At 42.4% G+C, this 27,264-nt stretch overlaps 1 protein-coding gene across 2 annotated transcripts in view; it reads left to right on the forward strand.

Moving 5' to 3' along the window:
• The window catches only part of sh3gl2a (SH3 domain containing GRB2 like 2a, endophilin A1), a 41,687-nt gene that overhangs the window by 4,188 nt on the left and 10,235 nt on the right, over window positions 1-27,264 (forward strand). For both annotated transcript variants that reach the window (XM_069665685.1, XM_069665686.1), the window contains exons 2-3: window positions 26,081-26,149; window positions 26,827-26,899. In XM_069665685.1, the coding sequence (XP_069521786.1) occupies window positions 26,081-26,149; window positions 26,827-26,899 (142 nt within the window). The remainder of the gene's footprint in view (window positions 1-26,080; window positions 26,150-26,826; window positions 26,900-27,264) is intronic.

Consider the following 27,264-nt stretch of genomic DNA (forward strand, 5'->3'; position numbering starts at 1 on the left):
TTAAAGGTGACGATGTCTCGCTTCACACGTCACAAGTCAACTCCGCCTCAGAGTCAAATGAGTCATGGATGGAGCAGATGCTACTTTCATGACGGCTCGGTTCCCATGGATAGAGTCATGTGTGTGTGTGTTTGGGCTGCATGCAGGGAGGTGAACATGCTGATACTGATAGGCTCCTTATAGGAAGGGTTGTTAAATCTACTCACCTGGAAAAGGAGTAACTGCACGGTGCATCAGTTACAGCCTTGTTGTGTAATTTAGATTGAACCCCGGTTTAGATACCAGTGTTTATATCTGTGTTCAGGCTGCAGAGAGCATGTTTTAGAGAGTGCACTGCTGGCAGGAGGACAGAAATATGTTCATTAAATAGAGACTGCAGGATAGAGAGAGAGGGAGAGAGAGAGAGATGAAGAGGATGACAAGAAAGCTTGGGAAAGTGTGTCAGGATGAGAGAGCGAGGGAAAACAGGAAAAGAAGAGTCTCTGGGGGTTCGAACTTGCAGCTTCTCCAGATAAAATGGTTGCTTTGCTTCTTGTCAGCGTCGGAAAGAGGATAACAAGTTTCCTCACAAGTTTGGCTGCTTTTGCAATCACACCACGTACAAGTCGGTTTGTCCTAAAGCTTGTTTTCTTTTTTAGTTATTTTTATGTTTTATCATGGCGGTGAAATCCTAGTTATAAATATTTGATTAGCTTTCCCTTGAAACATTAAGTATAGAAGAACCGATTGCTCTTAATCAGGTCCAAATGATTCTACTTCTACAATACTTTATAAGATCATCTGAAAACAGACAGAGTATTGTTTGCTCAGCATCTAGCATATTCAGCTATAGACTAGATTAGCTATATTCATTGCTGCAGATCAACTATAAGGGCTCAACTTTAGATTGTCTTTATCAAACACATAAAAGTACTGAAATATTAAAGTGATAATATTGAAGATTTGTATTAAAATAAATGTCTGTTAAGTCACTATCTATCACAGAAGGAGGTAACACAATGGTGAGTGAGCCTATGGCCCACTGATGAAAGCCTTTGTATTTGCAGTATTACAGACTGGGTGTCTGTGGCGACTGTCACAGAAAAAAATCACAAGCGGCGCCCAGTTAGTGACGTGTTTTCCATCACCCAGCAGCGGTCGGTCTGCCAGAGAGGGTAGGTTGAGCTAAGCGGCTGCTTTTCCGGTCTCTGCAAGTGTTTTGAGTAAACAGTAATCTACTATGGCTGAACAAACAAAGAAAAGATTGATGACTACAGATACAACTTCAACAATAAGTGAAAATCCAAAGAAAAAGAAACAAACTCGACGCTCAGATGAAGGCAAACAGTCTAAAAAGGAAAGCGACCGTCAGTGAGGAAACCATGGACGTCACACATGCAACACTGTCTGGATATCTGGGAAGTGTGGTCCTGCAATTACCGTTTATGGCCATAGGTGCCGCCAAAGAGCACAAAACTGACCACTTTAATGCTAATCACAGAAATTAATTAGTTAACAGTTACAGGATAAGTAGTAGAGAGAGAGGACCTCTCTGCAGAGACGCATCACATGGTGAGCTCCAGGTAGTAATATCTCCTTTAATGAAGAAATGGTCCTTCTGCTGTTTAAACATGATACTGGAGCGGTGCTGTAAACAAAGCCAGGACACCTCTGAGGAACATCTGTACGAGCTGCACATGCTGTCATACATGTTCTGTGTGGGGCCTGTACACAGTATGTACACCGGTGTGAATCCACATCTGTGTGAGTAGGTTTTGTAGAATCGTTCAGCTGCTACACGGTTTAAATGGTGAATATTTCTTACAGTGGAGAGCAGAGCAGTGATCCCTTATTTTGTAGTCAGCTGTGGTTCTGCTCAAGGTTTTCCCGGTGTGTGTGCTGAATACTAATATCAGACTTACACACGTCCTCCCCTCATTGTGATGTGTGCTGCATTATGATTTCTCGACTCGAAACCATCTCCTTCACATTAAAGGCAAATAATCAAATATTAGGGACTATTTTCTTGGCCCATGTAGATTTTATCCTTCATGTATGTGTGTGCATGTGCAGATATTTCTCTCCTCAGAAAAGGGTGCAACGTGCATGTGAGTGCGCATCGCTGTCCCCCCCGTGGACAGCAGAGGGGTCCGTGGACGTGGCTGACGCCTGCAGGGGCTTTAGGGCAGCAGATTGTGAGTGGGTGACTCATCCAGCCTGGATCCTCGCTGGGTCTACTGCAGTGCAGCGTAAAGCAGATCCAGCTGGGAGATAACAGATGGGTCGGGAGGGACAAAGAGAGTGGAGCAAGCAGAGTGAGATAAGAGAAGACAAGAAAGGGGGGAGAGAAATCAGCCGTGAGCAGGTAGGGAGGAGAAGAGAGATAAAGGCTAAGAGATACTGACGATGAGAGGAGCAGGAGGAGGGCCGCGGCCGAGTCAAGCAGGAGGCAGCGATGAGATCAGTCGACCTGCAGGGATTTACTGTCTTGCAGGTTTTAGGAGACATTTCTTTACACCTGAATTTTGTCACTTTGATGTTTGTACAGTAGCAGTTAACTTGCGTAAGGCTGCAACAGACAGTTTATTTCAACACTGATTTTTGAGCTGATCGTTTTCAGCCACAAAGTAAAACCTAGTTTGGTGGTTAGCTTTGAAAAGGACTGACATGATTACCCAAATCTATATTAGCTTCTGTTAAAATCAAGCCAGTTAAGTAATGATGAAATAGCCGTCGTGATTCTAGGTAAGGAAAGGCGTCCAGGTGGTTGAGTAGTTGAGTGAACTGTATCATATTTGCCATCTAACTGTAGTGGAGAATAAGTATAAAGTAGCATTAAATTGAATTATTTAGGTGCCTCAAATTTGTTCTTTAAATGCTAAATATGTTTTACGCACCCTGACCTCTACACCCTCCCTCCTCGTACTGTATAAGGATCGACACCTCCGGCGTTGGCGCTTAAACTTGGCATCGAATTCAAATCGCGAGTTGCAGAATAGGGACGTAACTCTTAAGGCCACTGTGCTGAGTATCTTGGCATAGACGTGGTGTGTCATGTCTGCGACTTGCCCATGAGTCAGAGGACAAACACTCTTTGTTTCAATGATCCCTTAAGGATTTAAGCGCTCTTGGACCAGCCGACCCAGTGCGTCCAGTTTTGGCCCAGTGTGGATCAGCATTGCAGCAAAGTGACGCTGCGCTGGATCAAATCCAGCAGCTCCTGCAGCATTAAACCTCCCATCTTTTTATCGTCATTTATTTTTCTCTGTGATCCATCATTTGCCTTTGGCATAATAACAAACTAATAAGATAAGATATTTATTAATCCCGTCTAACCAAAGTAGATCCCTCTCTGACATGTCTCTATCAGGAGACTTTCCCCCTCAGGTGTTCTTTGCCTGGGCTTGCTGAACGTGTATAAATCTCAGTTAGACCTCTGACAAGTGCAAACACTTTCTGTCTGTGAGATATCTGATCCCGGCCTCTGAGGGCTTTCACCCGTCCTCAGCCATATTTTCTGTCTGGTGTGAGTGTAAAATGTCACACGCATCACCTGAAACTAAAGTTCGCATTAATTTCCTGACACCACATAAATCCTTCAGAGAGCATTATAGCAACGACTTTGTGTATGTTTACTACACATTGAGATAGATTGCTGCAGGCATAACAGACATTTGAAGACAGACCTGTAAGTTAGCATGGACTAAAAGCCAATTTATACCCCTTTCCCACCAAAATTAGCGCGTTAATGCAGGTTTTTCAGACCTGGGAAGACCCGCTAATAAATGCAGATTGTCTCTTCTCCCATTGCCAGTGAAGTATTCTCCTTTTAGTCTCTTTTCTGCTGCGTCTGACGTGCCTGAAACAGGGGCGAACAACAAACTTCCCCTCGGATCAAAAGAAGCTCTCTTACCTCGCTGTCTTGCCAGTGTTGCTGCATCTTGTACGAAACGCAGAACAAACTCGCCGTTGTATGTTATTCTCCGGAAGGTCAATGTGCGTCATAGCATCGCGCCGGAAAGGGGGGCGGAGATTAGCGTGTCGACGCGGGTTTTGTGTTCCCATCATTGCCGATCGGAGCCAAGGCGATAATTACCCGGGTCTACTGCAGAGTCATTTGACCCGGGTCTGAATGCCGATTGTAACCTTTTCTTACTAAGCAAAAAAGCTGTGTGTTAGCGGGTGTTAGCTTGTTTTTGACCAATGGGAAAGGGGCTTTATTGCATTTTAGATACATGCAGAAAACAAGCTCTGCTAGCTTGATAATTACAGATTTGTTCGGCAAGAAAATGACCCCTAATGAATCCCACTTTAATGAACTTCAAAGATTAAATTAAATTCACCAGAAGTAGAAAGGTAACATCACACTTTGGGTCTCATCCCTGCAGCTCTCTCTGAGGTGTGGCCCTGAACGACACTGGTCTGACACGCTGTAAATCTCAACAAATCCCACAGATTTACAAAAAGTATTAAACACAAAAGAGGCTGAACTCTAGCTGTAACTTTGAATGACCTGTCAGCTGGATGACTTTTGACAGGGGCGCACACGCAGACACCAGAGGGCTGAACACTGGCCTGTGAAGCTCTCTTTGTTCTGGAGGTTAACGACAGACGGACTCGGCCTCTAACCGGCCTATTCTTAGCTCGTCCTGCGGTCAGGCGCTGTGGGCGCTTGTTAAAACAAAAGCGCCGGCGAGGTAAACTCATTAAGCATCCTCATCCAGGAGAAATGTGAATAAAAAATTGACTTGAAATCCGTCAGAGAAGAAAGACAGGCTTGAGTGAAGGAGGCGCTGACAGCTGCTGGTGTTCTGGTTTGTGTGTAGAAACAGAGCTGCTGTTTGTCTCTGCCTGTCTGCGGTTTCCCTCTCCTGTTTTTCACATCCTGCCTCTCTCTCAGCATCAGTATTCAGGCCATGGCTGATGTTTTATTCAGGCCTGGTGTATTACATATTCTGGGCATCAAACGCTGCAGGAGAGGCTGCTGATGGCTCAGGATGGAAAAGGGAAGTTCTCAGTACCTGTTATAAAACACTGGGTGAAGGTTTGTCCTTTAAAACTGGTAAACTGGGATTGGAATGCCTCTGCTTTTAAGGGTGTTGACTGTTTATATAATGCACTTAAAGTTCTGCTATATGACACAGTAAAATAACACCATTAGGTTTGTGTTAATATGATGATTTCACAGTGAATGCGTCGCCATTCTGACACAGACAAAGCTGTCGCTACAGTGCATGAAAAAGCTGGAAACACTAATAAGACTAAATTATACCAGCTCCTTCTTCAGGGACACTCAGGTCACATTATTATTAGCTAAATCTGTTACCCATAAGTCTGCACTTCCCCATTCACCCTGTCGGTTACTCGCTCTTGGTACAGCTGCTGTGGATGTAACGCAGGGCGATGCATCATCATTTGCAGATATGGATGTTTTTACATCCCCAGAGGCCTCGTGGAGGTAAAAGCTGTTCATGTGTAGAACATTTGCTCAGGGTTAAAGGTCACTCGAAGAGCTGGGGTCATGAACCAGGTCAACCAGGCCAATCACATTTTGCAGACAAGATTTAAGGCTAGAGGTTGGCCTCCGATTGAAGGTCTTTATCATACTGTCACTGAACGTGTTCGGAGATATATGTGGCAGTATATTATTATTAGTGTGATGGTGGTGCAGAAAAATCATTTCATTCTCCAGATTTTGTTCTGTTCTGGCTATGATCGTATTTATTTTCAGCCATACATGCAACATGCCTCTGTGGATGTGTCAGCTCACTGCTTTAATCCGGACTAAAATATCCCAATCACCATCACACTGCCATTCGTTTCTGAAAAAAAATTCCTTATCTCCAAAAAGATGATTCACACTGACTTTGATGATCATCTGATGTCTCCCATTGACTCCAGTGGTCCTGGGTAAATTCTCCAACTCTGTCTTGCTTTAAATTAACTCCTCACACAGCCACAAGCACAGCCACACACTCTTCGTTTATGGTGCTTGATGTCCATTCTCCAGTTTAAAGATCATTAGTTTTAAACCCTCCAGTGAGAATCAAGTGTTTAACCTTGTAAACATCTCCATGTGGTGTTTTTCATGTGCTACAAGACGTAACAGGGACAACATAAGCAGTCATCGTCTGCTTTTAAACTGCAGTGTACCAAGGACAGGCTGAACAACACGTTATCAGATTGGCAGGTTTGAGACGTCACAAAGGAGCCAATCCCGTTAATGGATGGGGTGACGCTATGCATATCATTATGTGTAACCTATGGCAACCACTTCAGGGATGCATGAGCCAGCTGTAACCGTCATCATAATGTTTGCAAACTTACTACTGACTGCTAACGTTAACGTTACTACTGCTAATAACTACATTTCAAGCTAGCAAAGTGTAAACAAGTTGCAGCTAAACGATGGCAGAGATGTGTTTTGTTTTCATGACGGAGGGGCGGTTGGACATTTGCATAGTGGGCGGGGACTATGCAGATTCATGAGTTATTAATGAGGAAGAAGGAGGAGATGCCTTGGGAGGATTTTTACAAGGTGATTAAACACTTTTGCAGAAAAAACATATCAGACACAATGTATTATTTCAAGCAGAGCATTTTATGTCTTAAAACATGACAATAAGCAAACAGACCCAGTAATGTCACTAGACTATAAGATGAAGTTGAAAGATACCCAAAGATAGTTCCATTTATTGTCATTCATCCAGTAGTTATTAAGATATTTCACTCAGATCAAAGTCAGTAGGCTCCTCCAGGGACCATGGATCACATCAATCTGTGTAATGACCTGTGATTCTTGAGAGACTTCAGTGTTCACCAAAGTTGCATCTATGCAGCTATGACACTAGCAAGACTGCAAACATGCAGCTTAATAGAATGACACAGCAGATTATACTGTGTTCTCTGTATTGTAGCAAATGCATTTATTCTTTTACTGGAAAAGAGGACATTTGGGCAGGAGACGGAAAGGAAAAAAAAGACGAAAGGGAGAGGGGATAAAGTGCAGCAGAGAGCAGGAAGGCACGAGAGGATGAAGTGGAAGAGGAGGATGTCGGGCACAAAGAGGAGAGGAGGCTTCGCTCTCAGGCAGCTGTAGCATCGTGTCCTCAGTCTGAGGCCTAATTTATCTGATGAAGGGACAGTAATGAGGGAGGGAGGAGACACAACGTGGTTTATTGTATTTAAAGTCTGCTTCAGTCAGTGTCCTGCAGATTTCAGGAGGATTTTATAAGGGTTTTTTTTGTTTGTGAGCTTGTTTGCATGTTTCCCAAAAAAAAAGCCAGTGCACTCAGTTGCCCTTCGCACACACAGCGTCCTCCCACTGGCTGCAGAGCTCAGACTGAATGGCTTGTCAGGGATTATACTCAGATTAATCAGAGCACGGTGACTTTGCATCATATCGGAGGAGTGTGACTCTGAATCTGAGCGCTGCAGCTGTAATCTGCGAAACGTGCCGCATGTGCCCCACCAGACCAACAAACGTACCATGTGACGGGGTCAGAGGCTCAGGACCCCCTTTAGCGGTATTATTAGTGGATTCCTTTGTATTTCTTTATACTGACAAATACTGCACGGATCATCATGTGGATACAATATACAAGCTGTGCTTTAATTTAAACATATCCTGTGTGCTGTTGTGGCTCACAGAGCAGCAGAGTAATGAGTATTATAATCACGCTGCTGCGTTGTGTAAACAGGCGTCTTCGTCATCCGCTGGGTTTGTAAAAAGTGCCACAGGCTTGTGGGTAAACAAAGTTTGTTTTTTACCGTTTAGACATATTATGACAAACACCCACAGCCTCAGCAGCGCATTACACACCTCGCATTTTTTAATTACGAGTGGAGGTAGGCGGGCTTTAGTATGCTTGCAGGTAGGTGTGTGTGGTTGCGCAGGTGTTTACAGAAATGCACAGACTCACATCGTCTGCATAAAACACACATAAATCTATTTAAATGTTAATGTAATCATATTTAAATACTGTTTTTACACCTACATAATAAAGACTGTATAATGATGCTCCTACAATCACAATCAGATTTATTGTAGAGTAGGTTTATTTAGGAATATTTCTGGTGTTTTGGTGCAAAACAATAAAATTAATAGAATTAAAAAAACTACAAAGCCAGTAAACAGCAGCATTTCTATTCAAGGCCTTAAATGAAAATAAAATATGCTAAATACAAGTATAAAAAAAAATCCTATATAAAGAATATGTACAATGAGTGTAATGGAAGAGCTGTTCAGTATGTGCTTCTTCTTGTGAACAGCATCTCTCTCTCTCTACACGTCATGGTCGGCCCAATCCAGACGTGAACCCGCCACTGAAAACCTCCTGAATGTGATCAAGAGGAAGGTGGTAATCACGAGCCATCAGACAAAGATGAGCTGCTTGAATATTAGCTCTAAGAGTGGCATAAAGTCAGCCAACAGCAATGTGAAAGACCTCCAAGATGTATGAAAGCTGTAATTAAAAACATGCTTATTCCACCAGATATTGATTTGTGAACTCTTCCTCAGTTAGAGCATTGATATTCTGTTGTTTAGATAGATTTGAACTTGTTTTCTTTGCATTATTCAAGGTCTGAAAAACATATTCTCTGGCATCGTCTTGTTATCTGAACCAGCTGTCATTTTTTGCAAATAAAAGACGTAAATGTGAATATTTGTTGTTTACATCGAGACACAAACACAAACCTTTAAATAGTAGAACCTGAGAAAAACATATTTTTACAGTGCTCTCTTATTTTTTTCTAGAGCTGTATATTATTTGGGAAATATTATTTAGCATTATTTAGCACTATGTAGATATTTAACACAATATATTGTAGTTCAAGCAAAATGTTATTGTATTTGTCGATCCTTCTGTAAGCAGCCTGAAGCGGAGGCTGCTGTTTCAACAGATAATGAATGAAAACACAGTGAGACACAACAGAAATATTTATTTATTTATTAATTAATTATTGGTTTATTCTCAGGGACAATGCACATTAATCAACATCACTGTAAAAGTGCCAGTGTTAGCCAAAAGGCTAATTTTCAACAATTAAAACAACACATAAAACACACAACATATAAAACAAACCAGGAACAGCTAAACAAGCTAAAACAGCTTGGGACAGTCAGGCAGCATCATGTAGATGTGCCATTCCGAGCAAACATTATTAGCTTTCTAGCTAGCTACATTAATATAGGAGTTGATCCCAGCAGAGCTTCAGTATAAAGTACCCTAATAATAGATTTAAGTCCCCACACAGTCAAAGTAAATCCACGTACAGGGTATAAATGTTCATGCATTTGAATGGGCCTGAATCAATAAATAATTGATCCTCCTCCTGCTTGCTAAGCGCCGGCATAAACACGGACACCTTTTCATTTTCTGATTCAGTGAGCAGCTCCACGCGGTCACTAGTTTGTAAGGTACAGTTAATGCAGTGTAATGCATCAGCCATGTGGTAAATCCTGCTCTCGTGAAGGGTACTAATGTTCAGCGTGTGTTATGGTCCGGCTCTGACTTCACACCCTCTCTGTAGATCACACTCTGGAACATGCTGACCTGTTTGCTGTTTTGCTAGAAGTGTTGCAGTGTTGTAAAAAATCTGCCTGTCTTGTCTGAGAGTATAAGGGAATATGATGGTTGAGCTGCAGCTCTCAGTATTGTGGGTCTCTTTAAATGTCCGGGTCAGTCTGTCCCCTCCTGTCTGACCTCTTTCTGACCTGGAGATCTAATCTAATCAGACTGCTGTTGAAAAGCAGAACATCAATATCAAAAACGCAGGATGTTGATCTGCAGAGGCTTTTTAATTCTCTCCTCTTGTAGCGGCTCACACTGTCCTCTGGATGTATTAGTATTACTGTTGACTTTGGGAGATATCAGTGCAGCGTGATTGAAAGTCTGCGGCTGTTTTTTTTATTATTTTTTTGCTGCTTTATTGATTTTAGCGTAAAAGCTCGGCTGCTTGTTTTTTGCAGGACCCATTATTCTGCTGTCACTGCTGAATGGTCGAGCTCGAAGTTCGAAATAAAAGACATTTGTCTCCATCAACACTGATAATGAATCCTCGTTCATGCTGCCAGCATTTGTTCAGCTCCATGAAAAGCTCCTGTGTAGCGAGGTGTTGAGTTCAGGGACCTGGAGGTTCAGGGTCGTCTCAGTGTGTGCGCTCCTGGTGGATTGTGACATGTTGTTTTCTAGAATGGTGCAAAACTGCAGGCATGGTGTCACATGTACTGTATACTGTCTTCTGTCTTCTTCTTATCATGATGCATTTCTGTTGTTTAAGTCGTATTATCTTCTTTTGTTTCCTTGTTTCGTTTGTACATTTAAAGTAATGTAAAAAATGTCTGTTAAGTCACTATCTATCGAGGTAACACAATGGTGATTGAGCCTGTGGCCCACTGATGAAAGCCTTTGCATTTGCAGTATATAGTATTATTACGGACTGGGTGTCTGTGGCGCAATCGTGGAAATAATCACAAGCGGCGCCCAGTTAGTGACGCTTTTTCCATCAGCCAGCAGTGGTTGGTCTGCCAGAGAGGGTAGGCGGAGCTAAGCGGCTGCTTTCCCGCTCTCTGCAAGTGTTGCCAGTAAACAGTAATCTACTATGGCTGAACAAACAAAGATGGATGACTACAGATACAACTTCAACAATAAGTGAAAATCCAAAGAAAAGAAACAAAGTCGACGCTCAGATGAAGGCAAACAGTCTAAAAAGGAAAGCGACCGTCAGCGAGGAAAATCAAGAGTTACAACCGGAGCCAACCATGGACGTCACACATGCGACACTGTCTGGATATCTAGGAAGTGTGCTCCCGCAATTACCGTTTATCGCCATAAGTGGCGCCAAAGAGAACAAAAACTGAGATCTTCGAGATTACAACTTTAAAATGTTGTTATTAATTTATCTGCAGATTATTTGCTTGATTAAAAATGTAGTCACTAAAGCTCAAGGTGACTTCTTCAAACTGCTTTTTAAGAGTTAAACGGTTTATTTATTATCTACGGAAGCCCTAAGCAGACATTCCTGTTGTTTTCTGGAGATCTCGACTCATTTATTTGTCAAATGCTCATGACTGTCCTGTAAATGTTTGTCTCTTTAATTTAAAGTCCTTTAATTTTTACACATCAAAACTCAATGTTTCTGCAACCTGACAGTCTCCTGAAGCTCTACAGCTGTACAGCGTTTACGAAACATGTTAATTTCCCCAACTTACAACCAGATTAACCACAACAGAGATCAGGCTGCAGCTCGTCCTTAGTGTTTCGTTTTGTGTGTGGAAGTTTATTTGTGACTTTGAACAGCATTTGGAGAAGGATCGATGGATCGATGATTGTTTTAACTTCGGGTTTTTCCTGTGGGAAACAGCTAAAACCTCAAGAAACAGCGAATAAGTGGGCCGTGAGTTAATTTAATTTCGTCGAATGACTTGGTCTTGATTGATGATTAGAAGCGAGCTAATGAGGAGAGTAATGCCGGTGCTCTGCGGGAGGGTTATTAGTGATATAAAGTGACGGAGCGCAGCTGCATGTTTGTGTTAAGGGAGGCTCTGCTTGGTTTTTAATATCAGGACCTATGTGTAACATCAGGTGTCCCTCTGAGCTGTCCCTCCTCTGTGTGACATGTAAGAAACGGAGCAGTTTGTGCTAAAGGTCAGACCCCTCATGAGGAGTTCAACCCTGCAGGGTCTCTGCTGGCAGCTTCTCTCCTCTGAGCCTCCCTCGCTCTTTCCCCCCAGAGACCGAAACAAGAGAAAACCATCAACACGGCTTCAAACGTGCAGCCAGGGCAGCAGCAGATTTATAAAATGGCTGCTGTGTGTGTAGATTTTACCCTCTGAGTATAATAATCTCCTCTTTCCTAGATTCCACGTGTATAAAAGCCCCAATGTGCTCTAGAGACACACGACAATCCCCCTGGATCTCTGATAATGCACCACTGTGTGTTCGGCTCGCGTGTGTGGATTATTTTACTTTCTCTTAAAGCAGCAATTGCCCGTCTTTAGAAATGTTATTGATCAGATATCCTGTTGAGGAACAAATCTGTGCTTTAAAAAAATAGAGGAATGATGTGCTCCTGAATCTGTACATCAAAGACACACGCACACACAGAACGCAGGGAGGAGTCGGACTCTGAGCTTTAATAACTATCATCAATACTGATTTCCAGTGCTCATTATCCATTACAACCCGTCATTACACCCAAGCAGACATAACTCAGCACACTGATGGGTGAGCATTACAATAATGTGACTGTAAAATTGCTGTATAAACACAACATGTTTCCCCTCTCAGCTCTGTGCTGCAGAGAGGCGAGTCCTCCGCAGGCCTCACGGCTCCGTCATTATTCCTTCTGAGAGGCTCGCTTGTGTTTGAAATGGAAATTTCACAGTTACTGCATGTAGCTGTGTGTGCCTCTACAGTACAGTGTGAGTGTGTGTGTGAATGGTGAGTCACTGGATGACAGTATGAAGTGTCCTGTCTTTGTTTCAGGGTCATGTTCCTCTCCCTCTCTGTCGGCGGTGAACGAAACTCTGGCTTTAATGTAACTGATCTTTTTATATGTATTCACGCTGAGTGTGTTAATAATAGTCATTAGTTTAAATTAACTTTACAGCGTGTCTCGTATCCAGTCCCTCCTCCGGGCATTTTTTAGTACAAAGCCTCTGACGCTGCTGTTTTAGCGCTGATTTAATTAGCCGTCATTGTTTAGCTAACTTCAATCTACTAGGTAATCTGCCACCAACAATTTATTCTCAGATTCAATTATTTATTGTGCTGTGCTTGTTGAAGGCTGTTTGAGACGGTCTGAGAAGCTGTCAACCAATCAGAGCGAAGTCAAAATTAGCTTCCTTCCCAGCAAGCTAGCTAGCTACACAACCTAGCTACATCGTTAAAGACTGACAGTTAGCATGGACGCTTTTGTACAACTTTGTGTATGCCAGCTTACAGAAATAAACTCTTTAATATGCTTATGTGATGAATGTGTAAACCATGACATTAATGGCACTGACTGTAGAGACAACTTTTGCAGCTCGTGTAGCGACTGAAAGTAACAATGACAGCTAAAGACAAAATAAATGAACCCGCCCTCCCAAAAAGAAATCTGCTTGAATTGACGCAGTGTCAGGCTGTATGAATGACATGGACGCTTATTAATGGCAAATCAGTGAGATTGTCAGTCTATCATTATTCAGTTCCCCGTCACGATTTACATCTTTGAATCCAGAGATCAAACTGACAGCTTTGAGACCATCAAGTTAATCTTAAAGAGGCCTGTCGAGTTCACTTGTAAGTACACAAAAGTTATGTTTCCCTTCAGTGTCACTCGCCCACATGCACTCTGTGTACCTTTAAGATCAAAAATGACTGTAGTAATTGTTACATTTCCTCTCACCGATCCTCCTCCACTCTGCTAATCCGGAACAGATGGGCTGCAGGAGCCGTATTTGTCAATAGAGCTGTCAATCATTTTGACAGCATCAAATAACTAATTAAAACTAAACGTGTCAGAAAAATGAACACTTGGACGTAAATCAGCATGATAAGAACTAACTACAATGACAGAAACCATGTTTGAGAAACATTTATTTGGCATATATTTTGATTTCAAAGTTTGACTAATGTCCCATCTGTTAACATGGAGGAGGCGGGCTTTATGACCTATACTGCAGCCAGTCAGCAGGGGGCGCTGGAAATGTTTTTGCTTCACTTTTAGGGAGTCTATAGTTTAAAAGTGTAACACCAGGTGGAAATTGCACCACAGTGTTGTCACAGTGCACTGACACACCCTGCTGTAGACTCCTACATCACTGCAGTAATGAAGGCTACATTAGCTACAGTTGTGCAATAGAATCGCATGTTTTAAAAAGGAAAACATCAGATTATTATACGGTAACACTTTTTTATCGCAGAGGTGAGCAGACAGGAGGTTAAGATGAAAAGAGGGTTGATCTTAAGAGAGAAAGGAGACAGAAATTGCACTTAGTAAACAGGTGAGATCAACAAATATGCAAGAAAGGCAGCGAGTGCTCGAGAAATGATTGCACGAGGGAATTAAAGGAGAGAATTGAACACATTGAGTCTTTCACACCTTCTCAGTGTTCCTGTGCAGAACTGGAGGAGGTCTGGCAGAGAAATACTGAGAGCGTGACTGTCCACAAAGCACACACTGAGCAGTTTATAATAGAAGCTTTTTAGGCACAACATTAGAGAAGGGTCGCTTTCTTTATGTACAGTTTGACAGAAGTGTATATTCCTGTCTTATTTACACTACAGATTCACTCTGCTGTGTCACACTCAGTCCACTCGTGCAGCTCAGCAAAATCTCTCCATCACTCATGTCGTGTGTGCGCCATTACTCATCCTCCATCTTTGTCTCATCATGGACATAACGTATCCTGATGCTCACAAACTCTGGCACGCTTTCCTCCTACACACAAACACACACACACACAGTGCCAGCTGGTTTCCCCTCTTCCCCTCCCTCTCTCCCCCCCTTCCCCTTCCCTTCCCTGTTTACCATGCGGAACATGGATGGATGGATCCGAGTGTGCACACATCTCCCCAGCTAGGGACTCATCCCTGCTGTTACATAAGAGCCATGCAAAGGCTTACAAATCAGATTATAATAGCCACGGGCCACACACTCAGAGAGGATAGGGGTCAGTGAAGCAACATGGCCGAACAGGGGGACTGATGCTGGCATGATTGCGGATATTGCTGGCATCTTCTCCTGTCTGGGTGCTCGTCTAATCAGTCTCTGCAGAATGCCTACCTGTCCTGCAGGTAGTCAGTTGTCTGAAATGAGCCGCAGATTTTAGGGTTTGACTTTCCTGGAAGGCCGTTGTCATTGCATGTGTCTCTCTGCTGTTTTGTTGAACATCACGACCAGGCACATTGTTGAGTTTTGTCCCCTCTAATGCCGCTTCAGGCCTTGATGTTCTGCAGGATTACAATCATCCTGGAACAGCTGTAGTGTTAGCAGGAACCAGCCACCCTCACACCGGCTCTGAGCGCCGGGATTTACGAATAACAAACAGACTTTTCCCCTTGTTTCCACGAGAGCACAGGTCGCTCCCCGGGAGAGCCGCTACAGTTGTAAAGGCAGCTTATAAATAAAGCATTAATATCCATTCACAGTTTGGTCCTTCTGGTGCTCTCTCTATGGAAATCCTGATGCGCAAAAGTGTGACAGGTTAGATTCCGGTTATGGTTAATGCAGACGGACATATTGTTGAGTCACGGTGCAGCAGAGAGGATACTCGGCACAGCGTTGCATGAGAAACGTGACGCTGAGAACAGCGAGGCCTTGGGGGTGTTTGGAGGTGAGAAAAGAGGCGAAAAGGAAGCGATAAAGACAGGAGAGGAGAGGGGAGGAGGAAGAAGAAGAGGAAGAAGATGTAAGAGAAAAACAAGGCGAGACAAAGGTCTTCTGGGCATTGTTATGCAATAGTTTTTGACTTGTCCAGGATTTGGCAGTTCACTGTCAAATTCCCAAATGACCAGGGCTGCTTTGTCTCTCTGCAGTCGTCCTTTCCTTCTCTCAAAACAAACAGGGTGAAAATAGTTTGAAGGAAGAAGGATAAACCAGTACTGTGCAGGCTAAATGAGCAGAAGAAATACAGTGAGAGTATCTTTTTCCCTCACGACATGCAGGGAGGACTCCAACATCAGATCCTTCCTCACAAAGGTTAAGAAGGGCAGTAGGTGGAGGAAGAGGGGAGGGATGTTTTAATGCTGTCAGGAGGAGTCAGATCTCCCTGTTGTTGTCCAGCAGCGGGGGCTGTCCTCCTAATAGCCTCACTAATCACTCTTGTCATTTTTAATCTCCCTCTTCCACCCAGGGCGTATTTAAAGCAGGGCCTCCGTGTGCCCGGCCAGGATTAGACTAGTGAGCAGGAGAGGAGGGAGGAGGCGGGGGGGGAGTAGAGCGGCAGCAGTGGTAGCACGCTCCTTGTGTGCCTCACATTGGGCGCCATGTGACTGATGCTAACGGTGCGGTGGTGAATGCTGGAAATGTGGGCTAATGTGCAGATGCTCCGGCTGATGAGGATGTGTTTGAGGTGCACAGCAGAGAAGAGATTGTTTTATTACATTACTACAGTATGTGTGTGTGAGTAGGTGATGTATAGTTGGAGCTCTGCAGTAACAACCGCATTCAGTTACACAGTGTCTGTTAAATAATAGATCTGTGTATTTTTACCAGTCACAGAAGCGGCGTGACTTAGTGTCGGCCTGATAATCCGTCTGTAAGTGACTCGACTGTTCAATGATTCCCAGAGGATGAATCCTTCTGACCTTTCTCTACAGAACTGATGTCATTTCCATCAGCTGCACTTTGTGTTCAATGTTAATGACCATATAAACATGCTGACACACTTACGCACACAGCATGGTGAACATATACCTGCTTGAAATCCATGTTAGCATTGTGATCATGTAAGCACGCTGACAACTGCATTAAGGACAAGTGTTGCTTCTTTTTTAAGGTTCTTGTGTTGATTTTGTTTAGTTTAGTTTTGCTGTTACAAATTTGCACAAAGTATATTTGATGCAGAGGCATTTATTATTATGTTACACCAGGTTAGAAGTGAGAGAGGTTAATATATAACACATTAAACAGGAACTATTCCCTGCCGATCAGATGATCAAGCTGCAGCTGTGGACATGAAACATTAAAAAAACACATGTAACAACACTTTTTATAGGTAAGAAATAATGATTAAGTGTTTTTTTCATCAAATTAAATGATTTAGAAAAACATGACGATGTAAGAGAACGAGTAGGCCGACATTATAACCCCCGGCTTGTGTGTGTCTGCATGGATATGATGTTGCCGTACTGATCGACGTGTTCTGCAGCGTTTAGCGTAATCTAATTCTGGACTTCCGTTTAAAAGCAACAACAGACGCTTTATGTGTTGATCTCACCTCGGTGTCCTCCTCAGCCATTTTAATAGTATTAGCCCTTACACAGGTGTTAATCCCTGCTCTTTAAACCCTCATGTTGTGTTTTTCATTAACCTGCGTGGGCAGGTCTTTTTTTAGAAAGAAGAAAATACTGTTGACCTGCAGGGGAGTTAAATATAGCCAGGTGTGATTCCATCACCTGGGAATGGTTTGTTGTTTTTGGCGGGGGACAGCAGGAGAAATTACAAAGTCTATCATCGTTGCTGAAACCCTAAAAGCCTCAAGCAAGGCGTTCTATAAATGATTACAGCAAATAATTTACTTTATAGTATGTTCTCTCTTTTAAGGACACTTTGGGAGACAGTTATTCACTTTCTTGCCAGGAGATAGAAGTTTGATAAACTCTCTAAATATGGAGCTAAAGCCAGAAGACTGTTAGCTTAGCTTAGCTTAGCATATTCACAGGAAACCAAACAGTCTGGCTTCTTCCAAACGCAACAAAATATGCAAGCAGCACCCGGGTTAATATGTAACTTACAGGCTTAAAAGGTGCTTGGTGGTCAAGGTGCTTACCTTGGGACAGAGCACGGCTAGCTGTTTACCTCTGTTTTGAGTCTGAGCTAAGCTAACTTGCTGCTCAAGTTCGGAGCATGTAAAGCTAGTCCTGTTCTATTAATTTAATACAGATGACAGTTTTGTCTAAATGACGAGATGGTGTGAGGTTTTTTGTGTGAGTTTGGAGGCCTCCTGTCTTTAAATCCACGCTAAATTGACGTGTTACTTCAGGCTGGTTTTCAGCATTACTTCACCTTGTCTAGGTCACCTGAGGCTCTGAACACTGATGTGTCCTTAAACACATCCCAGGAGAGAGCGTGTCAGGACACACTCTGCTGTCTGACCCGTGTGGTGATGCAAGAGATTTTTGGACAGGAGGACAGGAGGGCAGGGGGAAGGGGGGAGGAGGAGGTGCGACCTGCAGCCTTTGGACAGATTTCTGGGCTGTTTACCTCTCCACATTTAGCATCTTTAATCTGGTCTCATTTGGTGAACATGGGGTGCTAGTTGGAGAGAAAATGAAGAGTGAAGACAGAGACCGGATGGTTCTCTGTGTGTACGTTGTATTGTAGTGGTGTTTCATTTCACTTTACCTTGTTAGTATTTGGTCTTTATGCTTAAAGATTATGACGGTTGGTCTGTCCACCATTGAAATATGTCGTTACACTGGATGCATCATGATAACATTTCGTACTCATGGTTCTCAGAGGATGAATTCCAAAGACTTTGTAATCATCTGACTTTGCCTCCAGTGCCATCATCGACTCATTTCCCTATACTAATTTGTCCAATACTGTGTTCTTAAAATTTCAAATAACCTTACCATTAAGATAAGATAAGATAAAATAAGATGAGATAAAATAATATGTATTGATCCCCAGGGGGGAAATGTAGGTGTTGCAGCAGTCAAAGACAAAATAGCAATTAAGTAAATACAGTATAAAAATAAGAATAGATAAAATAAAATAAAATATCAGGTATACAGCTGTTAGTAGGAGTAAGTGACAAGATACATTACTGTTTTTAGTAAATGCTGGCATGCTAACAAGCTACACTAAGATGGTGAACATATATATCATTACTGCTGCTAAACATCAGCACATCAACATTGTCACAGTGAACATGTTAGCTCGCTGAGTGACATAGAGGTGTTAGCATGACTGTTTAATACTTTCATTAGTGACAAATACGCCTAATGACATTTTTAATTTATTTTCAGTGTGTAAAGTGATAATCATTAAATGTTAGCATGCTAACATGCTACACTAAAATGGTGAACATAGTAAAAATGAAACTTAACATCAGCATATGAACATTGTCATCGTGAGAATGTTAGCAAACTGAATGTTAGCATTTAGCTCACTGCTGTGTCTCACAGAGGTGTTAGCTTTGCTGTAGAGTTGTAGTTTGGTTAACGTTACATTTAAAAATTATATTTTTTATTTTTTGTACTTGGCAGGACTTAGTGTCACTACTTTTGTCTTCTGTCTTCTGCACACGTCCCTTTTGTGTTAAAGTTCACCTCCAGTCAAAAATGTGTTAAGCATGCTGCTTCATCACTTGGTGGTTTGAGCTTCAATGCGCAGACTTGTGACACATGTTTGCATCAATACGTGCAGTTTGACACTGGAAGGTTGTTTTCAGATTTACCTGCAGAAGGGGGAAATTTGAGCTAAAGACACAAGCATGATTTTGTGTAATTACATCTTGTTTGGAAGCCAGTCGTTGTTCAATTTGCAGCTTACACTGAGTCTGATGTGAAAACTTTAAACCTCCAGTTACTTAACAATGAAACACTTTTCAGTAGGAGACTAATGTCGTGCAGTTATAATTTTGAAATAAAAAAAACTGGACTTTTAAACAAGATATCTGAATGTTTTCTGGTGGATAAACCATATTAGGCATTTATATGTATTTTATATGTGTTTATGCTTTGGTTAGATGATTAAATTAAATCTGAAGTAGCCTGGAATACAAAAGCTGCAGTGTTTTAACAACCAGGCCTGAAGCTCTGCAGAGAAACCTCATCCCTGCAGCGCCTCTTCCTCTGAAGGAATCACAAATCAGCTGCATGAGCGTTCACTCACATAAATCAGCACCGTGCATGAGAGCCTCTACAACTAAGCGTGCTTTGGATGTGACGTCTTACCCTGTGACGTCACGGGTTACATACCATCTACGCCACTGCTGCTATTTCCCAGCAGCCAACTGCGCATCACACTCATCCTTATAAGGTTCACTTCCCACTGCTGCTCAATTCACCTTGTGGTGTCCTTCCCCTGCAGGGGGGAGGAGGAGAGAGGGATGGATGGAGAATGAAAAGGGTGAGGTTGATTGTTTAGTGACAGATTATCGTGACACAAAGAGGTTTTAGATCGTTGGTTTCCTGGTGTGATTGGTGGCTTGGGTCACATTAGCTTACTGTGTTAGCCGCTGTGAGTAAAGGATCAATCATGAGTGCTGCAATTATTGGCTCTGACACGCTATAAAGTAACTAAATGTGTGCATCTCCCTCCATCACAGCACTAAATTGCTGTATCTCAGCAAAGCACAACACAGCTCCGTCTTTGCTCTCCACTTTAAAGTGTCTGGGGATTGAGCATGCGGTGACAGCAGCCACGGGCGGCGGCAGCAGCACTGTTCCACTTACTCAAAACAGCCACCAACAGCTCATTTTTATTCATTCAGTTGCTCTTCGCCTGCCAAGCTCTGCACATATTCCCACAGGCGGGCGCTGCTTCACTGAGTTGTTTTTCATCCATTTAGCTTAAGAGCTAACTTAGCTCTGCAGATGCTGACTGACTCCACTCTCTCTATCTGCAAGCCAAAGCACTCATAGATGTGGGACAGACACAGACTCACACACGCTAATAAGATATGATTGAATTTAGAGGTCTGGATACTGTCTGATGTGAGTCTGCCTGCACAACCAGAGGCCTCCTCCTGTTCCCATACTGTTGTAGTATTTAACATCCTCAGACGTGCTGCTGGTGCTCTCTTCCATCAGGGATCAGATCATTTCCATAAGCACATAAGATTTCTGTCCAACTTTGAATGTGTCAATCTTAAAATAGGCCTGTTTCCCGCTCAGACAGGCCATCGGAAGAGACAGAAATGTGCAGCCATGTGAGCTACAATATGGTCTCGTTCAAACACATCACAGCTTAGATTTCTGCAAATGCCTCCAAATTCTTCTTTCAGTCATTTTTAAATATTCTCCACTTCCAGCTTCTTCTAATGAGGATTTTGAATTTATTTTTATATTTATTTTAAATATATATATATATATTTTAGTTCAAGATCTGATATATTCAGTATGTTTTAATCTGATGGTCAGATAAAAAGACCTTTGATTACATCAGTTTAGGCTTATACACAGTATATTATAATGTTTTTATTAACTTAAAGGAGAAGTTCTGTATTTTTAAACCTGGGCCCTATTTTTTACAAATTTGGGTGTCAAAATGACTCCTAGGAACAAAAACTTTTGGAATCGGTCCAGTAGATGTCCTCCGCTGTAGCCGCGATACGGCCGCAATGGCTGCAACATAATTCCCATGGGGCAACCGCGCCCGATCAAAGTACGTCCACTAAAATTGCTTGTTTTTGCCACTGACAGGCTCAGATTGTTAATCCAGGTGTCTGACGCGGGTGGTTCAGTTACCTGAACAGGAAGGTGAAACGTGAGTTAGAGTTGGAGAGAGATTTTGGTCGAGATTGTTGTGCTGGTGAACAGAAAGCGTAGGTTAGTGTGTTTCTTTTATCCTCCTCTGCCTGTTGCCTCTCTCTCTCTCTCTCTCTCTCTATCTCCGCATTCTCTCTTCAATTTCCATGAGCTCTCCGTCCGTATACTCTGGCTCAAATAAATAGGGACGCCCATCGAATTCAAATGCCTCATCTTCAATATCAGGTAAGTATTCAGCCATAGCTTTTGAAATATGTTCTTGCTGGCAGTCCTCTACGTAAACAAATCCTATCTCCAACTCTAACTCACGTTTCCACTGTCCTGTTCAGGTAACACCTCAACAGCCGCGGGATTTCAGAGCGAGACGTCTCCTTGAGCGAGACTTCAGTTTCTGGTGACACAAAAAGGGTCTTAGTCTTTAAAAAAAGGACGATCTTTGTAGGGGTCATTCCCATAACGTTGTTGGACACCTGGAGTGAGAATCTGAGCCTGTCAGTCGAAAAATGAGCAATTTTAGTGGACGTACTTTGATCGGGCGCAATTGCCCCAGTCCGTATCGTGTCTACGGCGGAGGCCGTCTACTGGACCGATTCCAAATGTTTTTGTTCCTATGAGTCATTTCGACACCCAAATTTGTAAATATAGGGCCCAGGTTTAAAAGCACAGAACTTCTCCTTTAAGGATTTATCAATTTATCAATAACAAAAAATCATCGTTGGTTGCAGCCCTTATATATAATATTATTATAGGACACCGTTGTAATAAGTGCGCTCAAATTATGTATGTGTTTGCATCATCTGTGTCTTTAAACCCTGCATGTGTATGCTTCAGTATACAGGCTGCCAAGTGTAACATTATGGACACACACGTCAACCTCCACTCCAACACCCTGCTTGATTATCATGTTGGATCAGAACATCAAACTAGTTCTCCATGTACTGAGGTAATAATTGGCAGTATCCTGTAACAGCAGCAAAGTAATACATATGTCATTAGGTATATTCGTCATGCACAGTTGAATATTATGGATAAAATATCAGTAATCCTCCCTTTTGTATTACCCTTTATTTTGTAAGATTGAAGCACATGTATCTGAGCGAGGATGACTCATCAAGCCTGATTTAGAGCCTCCGTGACTCAGATATTTCATACAAATGTCCTCTCTAAAAGGAGGTCATCGTTATTGTGCATTGATGTTATGAACTTGTACATCAGAATCAGGTTGTCATTACATGTGACTGCGGCCATATTTTACCCCCGGTGTGAAATAGTACAGTGTGTGATCAGGCAGCTTGGATGAACACCAGAAGTGTCATTTAAAACATCGCTCGTAGTGCTGCAGCTGCGGCTCTAAAGCTCACACACACACACACACACACACACACACACACACACAGATAAACATGGACCGTGTTTAACACATACACTTTGCTTTTTACAGCCATGCATTTTTTAGTACACCTCAGTCTTTACAGCTCAGCTCATCGTTGTCTTGAAGGTGGTGATGTTGCCATGGTGACGCTTATTTCCTCTATATATAGCTTTTTCTTAATACTTTATTGCAATACTTAAAATCATCTTCCAGAGAATTATTTACTTCAAAGTTAAACTAAACTATCCATCCATTCATTATCTATACTGCTTCCGGTTGCAGGGGGGCTGGAGCCTATCTCAGCTGTGATTGGATGAGAGGTACACCTTGGATTGATCGCAGGGCTGACACATAGAGACAGACGACCTTTCATGCACACGCGCATACCTACAGGCAATTTTGGGGTCACCAATTAATCTAACGAGCATGTCTTTGGACTGTGGGAGGAAGTAAGAGTACACGGAGGGAACCCACGCATGCACGAGGAGAACATACAAGCTCCACACAGAAAGGTGTCCCCCATACGTCTAGCTGTGAGACGACAGCGCTAACCACACGCTGCAAAACACAGAAACAAAACGCAAACACAAAAAAGCATAAAATAATATCACAAACAAACAAAAAAATGTCCTCTTTGCTGTGACAGCAAAGCAGTGAGAGTAATTACAGGAAGTGAAACATGCTGACGCGTGACAAGCCAGGCTCGGGCAGGTACCTGTCTCCATGGCAATCGGCTCCAGGGGGATTTGACGACACTAAAATGATGTGCAGGTGAAACGTATGACAGGAAATGTGACTCCTGCTCTGTGTGTGTTGCTTTGAGTGTGTGTGTCTTTTGCAATCCTGTCAAAACATTGAGCCGCTTCACGAGCAGGATCAGAGGGGACTTTGTGGAGATGACTCATAGAGCACCCGTCCTCAGGAGGTCTTGCGCTGCGTAAACTGCTGTCACAGGCTTAGACTGACAAAAAAACACCGCTCTGTCTGTCACGAATCACCTCTATATCAGTCTAATTCCATATTTCTGGATAGTTACAATATGTTTCCCTTTTTTTGGGCGGTTATCGAGGTAAACAAAATATAAAATTCACACCTTCAGTCCCAAAAGTTCACGCACAGTGCAATTTTTCTGTCTTCAACTCGATAAAAGGCCTCCTCCGCTGACCTTAGCTTTCATGCTTTCTTTAGTCACGCGCTGTGACGTTCCCTGAAAGCTTCTCTTCCCTCCCTCAGTCCTTCCTCGGAGCGCCGTGTCTGGCCTCGTTGCGTCAGACCGCTGCCCCCTCGAGCCTCCTGGTTACATCACAGACTGGAGCTGGATGGTGGCAGAGCTGAAACGTTATCAGCAGACAGACTGACAGGGGCCCACAGGAGTTATTTCGATGTTTGTGTCTGTGCACGTGGATCCGTGCCGTGTCTGAAGTCATAAGAGCCATCGCTTCCAGGTTGTTGCTGCCCAAACTTTCTCTCTTTCTCTTGTTTTGTCTCGCTCTGTGCTGCCGCTGTGTGCAGAGGGGGACTGTGGCTGTGCCGGGGAGCGATGGAGAATATCTGCATTGCTAATCAGTGACCCTGAAATCGTCCTGTCTAAGGCACGAGCTGACAGACGCCGTTATGTGTGGAGTCTAGATTGATTGTTTATAGAAGTATGTTTATACAGTTATGTCTGCATTGATGTTCTCACAAGGACTCTGAAGGTCATAAAATGATTAACAGGATGAGTAAGAAGTGAAAACACTTTTCTCCAACATAAAGTTAACCCCTTATTGTAACTTCACAGAACTTAAAGGCACATTTAAAGGGCCAGTTTGCCGGTTTTCAACCTCATTCCTATCATGATATTATAGGGAGCTAATGCCATTATGGTAGAAAAAAATGTGCCTTGGAGGACGCTATCTGCTTCTCCAGTGGGCTCTGGAAAACCTCCACCAGACTACGTAAAACACGTCACCTGGTGGAGGCCAGGGAGCTTGCTAAACTACATTTCCTCAATATAGGATGCCCGCCTCCGATGTCATGTCTCGTTAAATTTCATCATGTTTGAAAAGTAGACTGCAGACCTGAAGATTTTTTACACGATCCACCGGAATATTCTCATATATTTCAGATACTGTACCGATCCATTGCCTGCAGCGAAACGGTAGTATCTCACTCAAGCGCCTCTCGCTGGGCTGTTCCTTTCAGACTGACGGGCGCAATGCACGCTGGGTGTTGTAGGAATGTAGAATGGGCAAAACCACGAGCTGTTTGTACAACTTTCTCCACAGCTATGGCGCCAATTTCAATTATAATTGCTTCTATCGATTACAGAGAACACCAGCTTTGACTGAGGGACAAATTGCTCCTTTAGTACTGAAACAAGGCATCACAAGTAAAAACTGCTTCATCTTAGGGTCTCAAGCTTAAAAGGTTAGGAGCTATTGTTGTAGAATATTGTCTAGAGACAAAGGAAAGCCATTAGTCACACTTTAATGCCAGTTTATTCTAATAAGGACCATTAACACTGGCTTAAAGGTCACCAACACACTCCTGACTGACAGTGTTATCTCTGTGCACCGGTGTTGTTACAGTGAGAGGTGAGGCGCATGTCGCAGTCTGATTACTAATGAAATGGGTTTGTGTTATGTGAAGCACAAGGTCAGGCTGATATTTGCGTGTAGTGGTTGTTTGATATTATCTTAATTGGAAAAGAAAGGTTGTGACCTTGCAGACACAGTCTGGTTCACAAGCTGACGGGGCAAACCACTCAGTTGATAAAACATACACATGACAAAGCAGCATCTGACTGGTTCTTTTCCATCTTACAGACATTTAAGCCAGGATTTTAAATACTTACATAAAATAATGATACAAACATCTCATTGTTGCCTTCAAACAGTCTGAGAAAGTCTAACCTGCAAGAAATCTTTGCAGTTCTTAAAATGTCAAGTTCATTTGGTGTTAGCTTAGACGATTAAAGAGGACGTATTATGCTGTTTCACATTTTACGGCATATATATGATGTTACAATGTTGGATGTCCAGACTAAACGTGGGTGAAGTTTCAGATCTGTAGGTGAAAGTATGTTGCAGTAATCCCCAGGCTTCTCAGCTCAGGCTCCAGGCTGCTGTGAACGCCAGGTTTCACACAGTTTTTTCTACACGCTGCACTTTGTGACGTCACAAAGTGCAGCCTCAGCAGGCTTCGGAGAGCTGGCCAATCAGAAGAAAGTGGGCTTGTAGGGGCGGGGTTTCTTAAAAGGACAGAGCTGCCGTGTGCTGCAGTGTGAGAAAAATTAGTTTTTTTTAAACTATAAATTATGCTGAGCTACTCCACAGGTATCACAGAGTGAAATATGAAGCTTGAAATTAGCATAAGACCCCCCTTTAATGTTATATTTTATCATTATTGCTGATAAACACGCAGGTTCTATGTTATGTGCTGTCAGCCGTGATTCTTTCCAGACCCTGATTGAGCTGTCTCTTGCTGTGTTTTAAGTATGTTCAGCACATGTCCCTGGTGGATATGATATTGCATCTCAATAAAAAAAAAAAAAAATGAAGCTTTAACCCTTAAATGTTTTTCTTTTTTCTCTTTGCAGAAAGTGAGTGAGAAGGTCGGAGGTGCAGAAGGAACGAAGCTCGATGTCGACTTCACTGAGATGGAAAAGGCAAGACTGAACTCTATTATCCTCATTATCATCTCATGATGAATGAAACGCTTATTATTAACTCAGAGGTTGTGTAAGTGTTGTCTCATCCCAGCAGACTTTGCTGCTGCTTTATACATTTTTTGACATTATTATTTTGAACTCCTTAAAGATGTATTATTTATAAATCCACGCTGCAACATTCAAGTATTTGGTATCTTAGTGATACATCGGAGTCCTGAATCGCATACTGCACGTTTTTCCTTACATGAGTCATAATAAATATATGTATGTACATGTGAGTGCTTACTTATTTAAACCACGTTAGTGCATGTGTGTACTTATGCATGTGCTGCAGAGCTGTTTTGTCTGATTCCACTAAACCAGAACTTAAAATCAGTCACAGCCAGCATGACTCTCTCACCACGCTGCAGAACAAACACTTTCTTTTATTATCATTTCCTCTCACTTTTAGACGACAGGATCATAGATCCATAAAATGTTTTATTGCTCTTTTATTTCCTTTCACCTGTCCTACCATTTATCTTTAACTTATTATATATTTCATATATATATATATATATATATATATATATATATATGTTATTATTATTATTATTACATATATATTATATATATATTTAACTTACATGTCTGCCCCTTCTGTGTCCGTCTCTCTCCTCATGTTGCGTTTACAGAGGATGGACACCACCGCTCGGGCCGTGCTGGACATCATGACCAAGACTACTGAGTATCTGCAGCCCAACCCAGGTGACACACAACAGCTGTTAAACATGATAATGTCATGGTTTCCCAAGACTCAATATTCAAATTATTAAAGAAAACATTTCGTAAACGTACGACACACATCAGTTATGCACGTGATCCTTTACAGACCACCGACACATGCTCTCTCAGGCATAGTCATATAAACATAATATTTTGGTATCATGTACACACAGTCCCTACAACTATATCATTAAATTCAATTAATTAAAAATTCAATTAATTCAATTTTGTTATTTAATTGTCCTGTAAATGAAGGAACATTTATGTTTTTGTTTAAAGTGGTAATCTAGAAGATCTCAGTTTCGTTCTCTTTGGCGGCACCTATGGTGATAAACGGTAATTGCGGG

The sequence above is a fragment of the Semicossyphus pulcher genome, unplaced genomic scaffold, assembly GCF_022749685.1.
Source record: "Semicossyphus pulcher isolate SPU_LCO1_2020_fin unplaced genomic scaffold, fSemPul1.0.p SCAF_17, whole genome shotgun sequence".
In the NCBI taxonomy this organism is placed as follows: domain Eukaryota; kingdom Metazoa; phylum Chordata; class Actinopteri; order Labriformes; family Labridae; genus Semicossyphus; species Semicossyphus pulcher.